Consider the following 13,664-nt stretch of genomic DNA (forward strand, 5'->3'; position numbering starts at 1 on the left):
GTTCGAGAAATCTCACCTATTGTCCAACGCAGTAGCTGGGTACAAAGTCTGATGATAGTTGCCAGTGTGACCAATATACGTGGTCAACGAGGGATCCGTGCTTGCTGCGACCGCAGTAGGTGCGTAAGCAGTCGGGTACATCGTGTTCAGGTTGCTGTACGCTGCAGCAACTGCAGCTGCAGCGCTGGTATCAGCCGCGAGGTAATCCACGGATGCGACAGTGGGTGTGGCGGGTGGAGAAACGGACGATTGAGCAGTCAGTTTGGTACGTTTGTTTCGACAGGTGGACAGGAAGTCTCTCAGCTGGGTCTTGTACCGCCTGTTCACTCTCTGTGACGTCGGTTGACTGGGAAGTGTCGGCGTCATCACGGAACCTGTGAGGCTGTCGCTGTCCGAGAAGTAGCTGTTGGTTAGGCCGGCGTCCAGATAGCTCACTTTGAAGTCCATTGTTCGTTTACCGAGAAGATCCCGGCCCTCCTCCTCCCTGAAAAATTACAAAGATAGAAGAATTTTAATAAAATTAAAAATATTTGATCGAGTTTTCGAATCGAAACTTACATGAGTGGCCGATGCGTGCTGATGACAAAGTCGGGCTTCGAGTTCTTGTAGACTAGCCTGGAACTAGTCTGCAGCCACTGCCACCCGCCGTCTTTCTTCTGGAATCTATACGCTATCATGCCCGATGCTCCGGTTTTCAATACTAAAAATTATCATCATAGAACACATAGTTGAATCTATAATATTACGTGTTATTTATCGAACTTAATATAATCTCTCGAAATAATATCGAGATATTAATATGTAATACGGAACGATGCTTACGTTCTTGATGAGCGCTCGCAACATACGCCAAATCATCGTAATGGACTAGATCATAGCCACCAAGGTTCGCGAGTTCCGCGTCCGAATATCCCAACAACATTTTTCCTCGTTGGTCCATAGAAACCAGCGCAAGGTCGAGCTTGTGCTTGCTTTTAAACATCACGTCCTTTTGCGGAACTTCGAGCAACGATGGTGGGCCGAACGGCGTGCACAGAGCAAACAAAGCCAGCGGCGGCTCTTCCGTTTTCCTGTTTTGACCATGAAGTATCTTCACTCGTCCCCTGATGTCCAAACGCTGGAAAAAGAACAGACTCAACTGACGAGAAAACGAAACGAAAGAAAAGGCATGATTTTCTCGCAGATTTCGCGGAGTAGTCCACTAAAAAAGGTAGTTATCCATCGTCCATGAAGAGGAACGTAAATCAAAGCGTGGACAAAATCGAGTTTACCCTTTGGCGAGCCGCAGCACGACAAAACACTAATTACCTTACGCCAGACAGCTAGCAAATACAGAGGTGTAACGCGGGACAAGTAGGGGGTCCCAAAGCTATAAAGAAGAACGAAAAGGAGGAGCTCGTAATCCGACCAGGTCATAGGACAGTCATGCAAAAAGATCACCGCTTTAACGTTTATGAAAATGAAACTGTAATCATAAAAGGTTTACGACGAAAAGGAAGTGTCCTAATCGACGTTCTTCTTTGCGGTACGATAAACGTTCTGCGTTTTTATCAAAATCCAAGTGAGATTATTCTCGCCAGTTCAATTGACTAAACTACTCGTGTTAACCAATCGAAGACTGGATTCGTCTAATATTCTTTTTATTTTATTTTTTATTCTCAATTTTACGATCTTGCGAAATCCACAAAACTGAAATGCCTATAATACGATAATCTTTAATGGTTTAAGACGTGAGATACACAAACTGATAATGGACGAACGTAAATGCGAATGGAGGGGGAGTTAAAAATTGCGACGAAAATAACAAGCTCGTTGAAAATAACAACGAAAATGTGAAAATGTGACGAGCTTAGGGCAACTTCTTGGAGACAAAGATCGCCGCAATTCCAGCCACCAGATGCCGGAGGAAAACACACGGTAATTATGGTTCAAGGGAGAGACTGACTCCCTCCTCCGCAATTAACTTTATTATCGTGAGTTGCAGGGCAGCTCGCGCTGGCAATTATGAAAATTTGATGTAAAAATCGGATCGATACCTTGCGACACAGCCTATCGTGTAACGCTCGTTCGAACCTATTCTCTTCTATCAGAAACGGGTTAAAACGAGAACGATTTTTACCGGGATACGGGTAACAAGATACCAGTACGGAAACTGTTCCTCCTCATGGGTCAACGGATCATCCTTGTTCGCGTGACTCTGTGCACGGAGGTTTCCATGAATGAACCAGAATTACGTTGCACATTCACTAAACGAACATGGAACTGTGACCAAGCATGCGAGATACGCACAGCTAAAGACTCGCTATCGATTCGACTGCTGGTAGAAACGTGTACTCCTGGGTTATGCGAATATCCAAACAATATTGGCAATGACGAGGGGTTTTAAGATCACAATCGCTTCTTCTTTTAGGTCTAAATTTGCTTCGTATGATATTTAAGCGATAATTATATGCGAATGGAGAGAACAAGGTCTTCGAGTAACCTTGACACAGCCTTGAAACAAGCTACAGACGATTTTGAATTTGACATTATTTGAACGACGATGACCACTAAATGATTTCAATTTGAATCTGAAGCAATCTCAACGTTACCTTCAAGTAGGGAAAACGCGTTTTATAGTTTCTGTGAGAAGTAACGTTCGAATTCACACAGCCGTAAACTCACCAAAAAGCCGGAAGTGTTGTCCAGGAGACACCGGAAGCGGACGGTGAAGCTGCGCTCGAGAAGATGACTGTGCTGGGGTGAAAGGGCGTCGTGCAAGGGGAGACTCGCACTTTCGGCGGGTAGAAAAGAATTCCACATGAGCTGCCTTTGGAGTTCCTCTCGATCTTCACTGTGGACCAGCTCGTAAACGCTTTGATGGACAATGTCGGACTGAAACAAATAAAAAATGGGTAGTTAACGAATGAGTTTCCCTCGGACATCGCCTAAAAGACAAATTTTTAAAGTTGATCATAGAAACGCGTATGTAGAATTATTCGTCGTAACGTAGGATATACAAAACGATAGATCAACATTAGAGAAAGTAATTAAATGAGTAAAAATAGAAATTTGCAACACGCTGAAATTTTGTAAAAACCTTAACATCGAAGCAGAGTGGCGCAGTGGAAGCGTGCTGGGCCCATAACCCAGAGGTCCGTGGATCGAAACCACGCTCTGCTAAGAGAGTTGATTTCCCTCGAGAACTTTTTTTTTTTCAATCTTTTTACTAGAAGTTGCTTGTAGCCAGTTTATCCAAAGTTTCTTTATAATTTTTCTTTTAATTCTAGGCGTGTTAACTAAATTTTAATGGTAAGAGTAGGCCGTAGATGTGTGCAGGTCACAGGAGAATGGTCGAGCAAAAAAAAAAAAGAATGAAGAAGAAGAATCATCAACCCATAGCAGAGCGTGGTTTCGATCCACGGACCTCTGGGTTATGGGCCCAGCACGCTTCCACTGCGCCACTCTGCTTCGTTGAGGGTTGTTTGTTAATAATTTTTCACGAGATTAGATGTTAAACAATTTAATTTTCATAAATATAGTTATGTAGCTTTTGAAAATTTACAATGTAAGTATATTTCGTTTCGCCAGACTCTAAATTTGGCCATTCACATTTTCAAATACGTAGAAGGATGATATTTCCTGATAGAATGCGCTATTATTTGTTATATAAAAAAATATTGCAATACATAGTGTGTTTTATGTTTTCCAATAAAAAAATTTCGTAACGAATGTTACGTGAATGTAACGTTTAAAAAAGCTTCCTGTCTTGTACGCTTTTATGCCTTTTTATCATTAAGAACTTCATAGTACGATATCAATTTTTATAACTCGAAGTTATTGATTTATTTTACTTTCACCCCCTGTAAACACGTTAAAAACAGCTTTAGGGACGTGTCTGACACAGCAGCAGAGTGGCGCAGTGGAAGCGTGCTGGGCCCATAACCCAGAGGTCCGTGGATCGAAACCACGCTCTGCTAAGAAAGACGAAAGTGTCTTTTTTTTTTTTAATTTTTTCTTGTACACTCATAGTAGACATACGTTGTTCAATTTCTTTGCTAAATAAATTTTCTATAATTTTCTTTCTTCACAAAAACATGTCTGTTATATAGACTTATATTTATATTTAGTATAGTCTTATATTTTGACTGCGATCTTATAGATACTTATTCACTGTATTGCATCATTAATTATACCTCTTACGTCATTTTATTTTCTTAAAATAACATTGGAAATTACCAGAAACAGAAACTGCACAGCTTTCAATAGATCTTCTACGAACGTTTAATAAATCGTTCAATAGTTTATTCTTCGTTCAGACGTATCCCTATACTTGGATATTTTATGCTAAATACAATTATTTTAGTAGAAAATTAAGAAAAAAGGAACTCATTTACAAACACTCAACGAAACTCTTTCTGGAACTATTATCTTCGACTCAGAAACCTATCCAGTGGTTTAATCTAGGTAAATAGGAAACATTGAACGGAACGTCGAAGAACCTGGTACACAATAATTTCTCCAACAACCCCCGAATGCAATGCGGTAGACAGTTAAAACTGCCCCGAACGATCAGACGGTCGACGCGGCCAGGGTGGAGAAAAGGGACGGGCAGAGGCAGCGGCATTATTTCAGGAAATATCTGATCGGTCGTGACGTCGCGACGGCGACATAGGCGCACGTACGGCACATGTAACTACACGTGTCCGACGCACTTTATCGCGCATAATTAATCCGGGCTAGGCAGCGACGGACGATGAGCCCCGTTGGCGCACGAGAAACCCATAGTTTCCTCGTTCCTTCGTTCAAGAAAAACGACCAGAACGAGAATAACTCTTCCCCCCCCCCCCCCCTCTTTCTCTCTCTTTCTCTCTGTTTCGCGCGCGTATGAGCGCCGATCGGATATAATCGGATCCGACACCACGCACCGTAAGCCTTTCGAGCCAAGCTTAGAAAATAGATCGAATTAACAGGGCCTCGGCTTTGCTACACCATACGTGGCCACGGTTGTCCGGCCTTCAACGCCTGGAATAACGTAATAAATCACCAGGTGGAAATGATACGGACGCGGGCTCGCCTTGCTACAGACTCAACGAACGTGTAAGCTCCTCTCGTAGAAATAGGAAGGCGCTGGCGCTTAGCGGTGTTTCTATATGAAGAGGCCGAGGCTATGGGCTCCCTTCGGCGGATAAGTGTTATCTATGCAACGAGAAGGCATAGCGGCGATGGTGCTTACATTTTTAAGCGGACGGGCGATGGCAGGTTGAGTGTAACTTTCATATGTTACTTTTGTAAGCGGAGATCGAGTTTCTATTAGAGTAGATAATGAATAATAAAAATAAAGATTTTTGCTGTTGCGATTTGTAAATATTCTTTGAGAGAGGATTCAACGTCGTTTCACGTTTCTTCGACGGGAGGGAAGGTATATTTTTAGATGGACCACTATGGAAGTCCGGAGATCGAATTTTAATTGCTAATGGACAGAATAAAGATTTTTGGCAGTTACGAGCGTCAAACATTCTGCGTGAAGGTCTTATCTCCCGTTTTTTCAGCGAAGAAACAGATAAAACAAGTAAAGAGGAGACTCTTCCACGGAAAATAATATTCTACCGAAGTTGAATTCACGGTGCAGTAATTGAGCTACACAGATCAATCGTTTAATTTCTAAAGAATTAAACGCCATTCGTATATTCTGCCACTAAAATTACAATTTTCAGGAAGGATTCACGCGCCTTGTCTATCTTCTCCATCGCACAACGTCTAAATCACATTTATCGTCGGTTCAGAGAATAAAGAAGTTAGAGAGAAGGTACGAAAGCTGATCGCATAATTTCGACGATGGCTGGCGTTAACCTCGAAGGAAGCGCGCTGGTCGAATTGTCGCGATAGGCCATTAGCTGGTCATAGTTGTTCGAGGGCTCGGTTAACCGGGAATAATATAATAAATCACGCGATAGAAGAGAACGGGAGCTTTCGAGGTACTACGTTGCATTTCCGATAGGCGGAACAGCGTAGCTGCACGTAGCTGCACCTTCTCGTAACGTTCGTGTCGCCGGTGCACGGATCTCACGACTTCCATGTTACTCACACCATCCTTGTGTTACGATATTACTCGTGGACGATAATAGGATGCCCGTCTATTCAACCGAAAGACGTATTTTTTTAAGAAAATGCCAGTCTTCTATTAAGTTGTTCCAGCGAAAGTCGCAAGAAACGTTTGGTACAACACCGTTGTTATCGATTTCAGCTTCTTCGAGGGTAGAATTTACATTGCTGAAAAATTTGCTATCCCACCAAGCGGATATTTAGAACGGACAAAGAAGAATAGTTTTTCAGATTCTGAAGATTCTAAAAGTTTTTCAGATTCTAAAAGTATTTTCTTCTAACTTGAACGTTTCTTCCAATTCGAACTAGGTAATTTTTCTTCCAGTTCGTGATACGATATCTTACCCACCGCTCGATATTTGTCTCATCACTGTACAAGTTATGAAATCAAGAATATTTTATCAAACGATAAAAATGTAGAAGAAATATGTTTTGAGGAACTTCGATACTATACTGTACTATATTATACCATGTAATTCGATGAGAATTCATACCGTATGGTATTTCCAATACAGAATCTCCAAGAAACACAAATGCATACTATAACCGTACACTTTCAATTTCTACCAATTATACAGTATCCTCTGGATCGCTATGAAGCCTCGAAATTAAATAAGAGCGATTTTGTAAAATATTCGCGAACATAGTATTCTATAGTCTTGTACAAAATTATGGCACCGTGAGCTCGAGTTCGGTAAAAACCCACAACCACATCTTCTTCGATAGAAATTCTCCGCTGCCAACTCCAACCTTCTATTTTCTCGGAAAAGTATGTCGATACCGGAGCGAAAGGCGAAGCACAAAATACGAAGAAACGAAGGAAACATAAAGACACAGGAGTATCGGCGAGCTCCGTCGGGCGTCCGGTGCATGGTCGGCCATAAAACTCGATCTCTCAATAAATATAGAAGGAACGCAGCGCGAAGTCGCGAGCGTGTACGTTTCTCGTTGGAAAGGGAGGCGAGTGTCCCGTGGAAGGGTCCGGTCGGTTCGCCACAGGGTCCTGGATGAATTCAGGGATCTCGGTGGATCTGCCTTGTGGCTTTCCCTAGTCCGCAACCCTGCTGAGCGTTCCGTTTGCTCTAATTTTAATTAAACCCTTCCTACACAGGATTTCCGTGGTAATCGAGGAGCCAGGCAACGGCCATACTTCATTGGGACACGCTCGACGTGTAATTGCTCCGCGTTGCCCTTTATTCCGCCCCGCCAACATGGCTCGGCCAATTTTATTCCCGTCCGCGGTCCCAGGCCCGCGTATATCAAGCCCCGGCCACGGGCGTACGTGTAATTTTCATTAATACGTGATTTATTCCGGCGACGCGTGATTTATGGAATTATATCGACGCCCGATAGCCGCGTCCTGCCACCACGCCGCCTTCGAGATCTTGCTCGTTACGTCGTTACCCTCGACTTTCCATTATTGCGTTCCGAACGCTCTACAGGCTTCGTTCGGATTAGTCAAGTTGCCTGAAATCGAACAATTTACATAAGTTCGAGTAACACGAAACTTCGCAAGCCTGTCGATTATTATCCTGCGAATTTAATATATTTTACCGTGCTAGTTGCCGTTACAGATCGATATGCGAGCCTCTCAAAGTCAAAACTGATTCGCTCCGCTTTCTGTCAATTTCTCAATTTCGTTGCTTTAAGCGTTTACGATTAACGTCCGACTCTTTACTTGCAATTTGTTGTAGGAAGATGGCAAATTTCACGATGAATTTAAGAAACGGTGTTCGCAACATGTTCGTTTCTTTCTGCTTTCTAATTTATGGAGTCGATCGATGCGGCTACCAAAAGGCTCGTACACTACGCCGTTACATCATGCGTGCAAATCGTTCACATTATCGAAAATTTGTTCTCGTTACACGGCCACGTATTATATGATGACGTAAACAGCAGTATGTATATTTCGAATTACACGAGCGGTTACTAGTTTATCGCCAAGTACAGACGTAAAAGTACGCAAGTTAATGTACGAGAAGCTGGTCTACGTTCATCGCTTTCGCTCATTAATATCCACATCAACGAAAATTTTCATCGCTATTATTACACGGTTGCTAACATCGTCCAACGATATCCGATAGAAACGTCACTAAGTCCAATCAAACCAGTCCCTTTTGTCTAGCCCTATCAACACCTGGAAGAGAAAAACGAGCGCGGTTCCTGCTACTGCAACGCATTACCAAAAACCCATCGATAGAAACACGACAAGTTGTCACATCAACTCCGATTATTGCAACTTCGGTTAGTCTTGCAAAAATGTCTAACGGACGCGGGACGCAAGGTCAAAGAACGAAAAAAGTTGGAAGCGGAGGTGTCGGTGTTCGGGTTCGAGGAACGAGCCTCCCGCAAAATACGTTGACCCCGCCCTCTTTTATTTTCCGCACGAGGCCCCGGCTACGCTCACATTTATTTTTCCCCATGGATCTCTTCTCCTTCTACCTTCTCTCGTGGTCTTCTTCTCGTCTGTGGCGCGGCCAGTTAGCAGCGACGGGCGGTTTTGCCGGTAAGGTCCGGTAACGTTTGTTACCATTGCTCGTTTAAATAATCTCGAAACATGCATCCGCGGGACGGAGCGGCCGACTCGTGGATGGCTTTACGATCGACCCTCGTCGTTAATTAAGAGCTTGTAATTATTTAGTGGAGACGCTAGCGCACCCCCGCCGGCATCGAAGCGGTCCCGCTCCCTTGGCAGGCTTGATTTACATTCCTGCGAAGAATGCGAAAGGCCTCGCCTCACTTTGCTCTATTTTCTCCTTTTCTTTTATTTTTCACCGTCGTCTCTGTGTCCTGTCTGCTCGTCCTGTTTCACAGTCGTCTCCCTCTTCTCGGACGTGCAAACGACGATGACAAGAGCGATGCCCTCACGAACATCAGATTCGATTTCATAAAATTCGTCACTCGACAATATTTTTCAACATCGTGAACGCTTTGAGGAAGATTCACGCGGCTATTCCAAGTATGTTCAAGCACATTATTATAGTAATTTTCAGAAAGTGTTAAACATTTCAGATATTGTATCGTACTTTGGCAAACGTATTTGTTTTTGATACAACCCGTACGCATTGTTTCGTTCAGTCGTCTCTCTCATTCAGTTTCTACCAATGTCTTCGGTCAGGCAGCCACACGCCGTTGTTCTACCAGTTGTAGAGGATCTACATGAATGTTCTTAGTCTGCAAGGTAGGAATTACAAACTAATCTATCAAACTACTCGCAGACGATATTTTCACGAAGAGTACCGTCTTCGCAAACAATACACACTTTATTTTCTGTCTGTCTCTTCATAAAATGTACATACGACACAGAATAAATAATACGTATACGTACAAGTTATGTTAAAATCATTTAATCTCAAGCTACCACAATTTCGAGTACCAGAATTTCTTCTACAAGCGACAGAAAGAAAGACAAAAAAGGAAAAGAAAAAGGAAAAAGGAAAAGAAAAAGAAAAAGACGGCGAGGCATCAAATTATGACACGTCGACGCAAAAGTCAGGTGGAAAATTAAAAGTTGCAGGGGAATTTGGTCCACCTGCGAAACACGTAGCCATCAACCATCCTCTACGAGGACGAGAACGACACCAAACGAATCGCGTTCGCGTAAATCCCGTGGGACGCGAACCGCTGAGATAAATCAGCCAGGACGCCGGGTGAAATCGACGGAAACACGATTCGGCGCGATCAAAGGACCCTCTACAAATTGAAACAAATCAGCCGGCTAATAATAATTAATCCGCGGGCCGCATTAATTATCGAATGCCGCCCGAGTCGTCCGCCTTCTTCTTCGTTCCCCCACGCCGTCTTTTTCTTGCACAGCGCTCGCGCGCGCGCGCGCGTATGAAATCTTCTTGCTGGGTCGCAGCACGAGAACATGCGCGCATTTTTGCGCCAGCACAGCTCCGGTGTACGCGATAATGCGACCTCGAACGCCGCGTATACCGAATGTTGAGCTCTCAATTACGCCCGCAGAGTTATGACGCGCCCTTCCACCCCCTCGATTCTCCTTTGTGTTATATCTCCCTAACAAAGCGGTGGGAGAGAGAGAGAGAGAGGGGGGGGGAGGAATAGCCGCGGGTCAGGCTCGAGATCGCATCTTCATTAACGGCTATTAATTGTCAAAATGTGCCACATAATTCAGCGCGTGCGAACGAGCGGCCAACCTTCCCCCCTCGAGGATTCCAGACGAGAATTTAAACTTAACGCGGTCAATTGATTTCTAATGGGAACCGCCCTTAGGGTAAACCGTTTCAGAGTTTCGTCTTGGTATCTTTGGTCCATGCGAGATAGAGCGCAAATTATTGGGTCACTATAGTCGGGGAGAAAAATAAGTAGACGAGTAGTGGAAACAAGGTGTCGTCAAATACAGTTTGTTCAGGTAAGAACGTAAATACTAATTTTAATTATTTGCTGAAGAGGATAGTATACAAGGAGATACAGTAGACAGAAGTTGAACGTATAGTACTAGTTACAGTTCGATCGAGTGTCACAAAGTAGAGACAAGTTTGTGGAAGACGAACGTACTACTTGAACGTATCGTGACAGGATAAATCTTCTCAATTACGAAAAAGCTACAGAAGAGACAATTTGTCTTTTCACACGATATCCTGATAGATATCGCTCTACGAAATCTTACGTTAGTCTATCCTCCGCATCATTTGAAAAGTTAATAAATCCAGAGTTAGGAGATCACGGTACTCCATCTCCGTCTGATACGTAGTTGTCGAAAAACGTGAACGATAGAAAACGCGAACAATTTGAATACTAGAAAACTTGGATACGCGAAACACCTGTGAAATATAATCCGCATCTGCCGCTAGAGGCGCGTTCATTGAAACGCGACGTGGCACGCAAACAGAGTTGCACGGCTCGGTAACGAGAGAAAGAGAGCTGACTCGATGATTTCCCGACTCGATGACCGTGTATCCGACGCGACGTAATCGCAGGGCGTTTCGGATGACGCGATTACACGGGCCTGTAACTCTGCAGAGCCGGGTCGGCCTCTGTTGTTCGCCCACCCTCGAAGCTCGAATCGCTGGAAAAACCGCGTAATGACAGCGTCCGCCCCGCAACAACCTTCCTCGCGGTAATTCACCGGCCAGCAACACTTCGCGTTGCTCTTTAGTTCGATATCTCACGCGAGAAACCGAGGGAAAAAGCGTTGCGCTGGAACCACGGCAGGGGGTGGTCGAGCAAACACAATGGGGGTGGGATTGTTCACAGAGCTGGTACGCGGCTTAATTGGCCTGATAGAACCGATTCTGATCCTCCACGAGCCTTTGCACCGGGCCCCGTGACCAACGTTGGATAAAAGCAATAACTTAAACGAAAGGTCGGAGGGTGAACTTATCGTACTCAAGAACGAACTAAGGAAATCTGCGGTTGGGTAGGTTTAGGGAAGAATATAAAGGGTTGAGATAGGGAATACGTGAAATTGCGATTGTGAGTGTAATAGAATCTCGTTTGAGCCGCTTATTCGCCAAGTCGGTTGACTCTACGAAATAAACGGTAGAGAAGATCGATGAAATTATCTAAGACGTGTGTGGACCAAATGCTTCGCTAGTAAGATTTCGAAAGTTTCTAAAAGCGAAGTTAATTAGTTTGAGTACAAGCGAGAAATATCATATTCTTCTCGGTTATTTTCTCTGCAGCGATTCTTCTCCCTGTCAAACAGGTTTGAGAGTATTTCTGGAGTAAAATTGCCACTCGTTCCGTGAAAATTGCGATGCGTATCTCCTCCTATTTATTAGGATTTAAGAGAACACTATTGAATAATGCTTGCGAGTTTTCTAAACGGGTAGTTCTGGAACCTATAAAACGGGAACGGAGTCTGTATTTTGACGTTGTTACAAGACTCAAGTAATTGATAGGTAGGTATAAGTATAGCATTTTTGTTATTTGTTTATAGGTAATTTATTAAGAGGAGGACGAAAGGGGGTAAGAGTTAAACGAAAATTCAGCCTGAAAGAAAATCACTGCGTCGGTTATTAGTCGCGATACACTTCGTTTCTCTTAAATATACCGCAATCGGAGGAAAAATCATCGTTAAACGTGTATCGTGACGTGTGTGTGAACCGTTTGCGTGCCCAGTTACATCTCAATGAATACCGCCGCGAAGTCAAGAGCCGAGGAATTATTCTCGCCGACCCGGTCGCTCCGATTTTTCCTTCTCTTATATAAACAAATTATCCGGTAAATGCGATTAAGCGGCTTAGCATACGTTACAGACGTATCGTTAATCGAAACTCTACAGTTAAAAACACTCGTGACTCTCGCACATATATTGGCCGAGCCAAACTTTCATGGCTTCCATCGGGTTTGAGTATTCTTGAGAATCTGGTCTTGAGCTCCGAGATACGTATTTGTAATTTCAAAGGCGTCATTGATATTTTTATCGAGATTCCAGACATTCGATTCGAAAAATTAGTCGAGAAATTCATGAAAATACAGTAATCTTAGAAACAAAGAGAGAAACGCCGTCGAGATTTTTATTCAAATCCCAGAAAAACACAATTCTAGGCGTACGACAGATGCGAATCTCTGAGAAGCCACGCTGATCGGTTCCATCAATCGAAGTGCGAAGGAAAATGATGACTACGAACACAATTTTCTAAAATCTTGCATGGAATTTCTCAATTTTTATGCCACGACTCTGTGATAAATAATTTCATGAAAATAAGTCGTTCGTTTTTTAAAACGTTAAACAGCAAAACTTCGTGAAAAATGGGGACAGATCAATCTGACTTTTGACTGGTTCACGCGTAGAACAATCAGAAAAACTCCGAGTTCTCAAGGAGCAATTGAAAATCATCGTAAGAAGGGCGTGCGATGGGAACGAGGAAAAGCGTGCTCGGTTCCGAGCGATCGTCCCTTGAAATTTGTTTACAAGAAACGCGAGATTGTAACGCGTTTTTCCCCCTTTTGTTGGAGACGCGAGATCATCGGATCGGAAAATCATCATCCGTCGTTTCCTGCAATTACGATTCTATGCACAAAAGCGTTCGCGTGCGTTTCAGCTCATACAGTCATCGTGTGTCGGGAAATCATCATCCGTCATTTTTTTCCTCCGCTTCTCCGCTCTTTTTCTTTCGCTTCTCCTTTATTCCAATCATAATACCTCCTTTTTTACTATCTTCGTTACACTCGCGTGCGTGCTGGATGCCTGCGTGCAGATCGCATTTTCGAACGCGTTCACCGGGGGTTGAACGATATCGCTCTGTTCCGGATAGAGAGGCAAATGGCTTCTTTTCCCTTTAATCCGCTCCTTCTCCTGATTTTGCCGCGCTTATTTACCCTCCGTGCTCGTTATTCTAATTCTGACCACTGTCATGATCGTTCTAACGTGATTCGTCGAGCATCTATCGAATTAGGAGCGATTTTAAAGTAGCTAAGGACCAGTGAAATCATTATGAGACGAATGTAGAGCGTGTAGACTCGAGACGGCTAATGAGGATTGTTATTTATTACGAATTATTATTACCAGAATTATTATTACGAAGGATTGCTATTTGACTGGATTTGTGGGAAATTTAAGCACCGAAGAAACTACAGAATGTACATGACGCGCAAAAGTATTCAAAATA

General features: G+C 43.5%; 1 protein-coding gene and 3 non-coding genes across 4 annotated transcripts in view; 2 read left to right on the forward strand and 2 right to left on the reverse strand.

The window, feature by feature from the left end:
• The window catches only part of LOC126873923 (aryl hydrocarbon receptor protein 1), a 160,041-nt gene that overhangs the window by 6,592 nt on the left and 139,785 nt on the right, over window positions 1-13,664 (reverse strand). Inside the window, exons 5-8 of the mRNA XM_050635302.1 lie at window positions 2,665-2,874; window positions 823-1,117; window positions 559-700; window positions 17-484 (exon numbers count right to left, since the gene is read on the reverse strand). Coding sequence (XP_050491259.1) covers window positions 17-484; window positions 559-700; window positions 823-1,117; window positions 2,665-2,874 — 1,115 coding nt within the window. The remainder of the gene's footprint in view (window positions 1-16; window positions 485-558; window positions 701-822; window positions 1,118-2,664; window positions 2,875-13,664) is intronic.
• Trnam-cau (transfer RNA methionine (anticodon CAU)) lies at window positions 3,091-3,162 on the forward strand. The gene has a single exon. It is a non-coding gene; the product is annotated as a tRNA-Met (tRNA).
• Trnam-cau (transfer RNA methionine (anticodon CAU)) lies at window positions 3,379-3,450 on the reverse strand. The gene has a single exon. It is a non-coding gene; the product is annotated as a tRNA-Met (tRNA).
• Window positions 3,888-3,959, forward strand: Trnam-cau (transfer RNA methionine (anticodon CAU)). Its single transcript has one exon. It is a non-coding gene; the product is annotated as a tRNA-Met (tRNA).

The sequence above is a fragment of the Bombus huntii genome, chromosome 15 (genome assembly GCF_024542735.1).
Source record: "Bombus huntii isolate Logan2020A chromosome 15, iyBomHunt1.1, whole genome shotgun sequence".
Taxonomy (NCBI): domain Eukaryota; kingdom Metazoa; phylum Arthropoda; class Insecta; order Hymenoptera; family Apidae; genus Bombus; species Bombus huntii.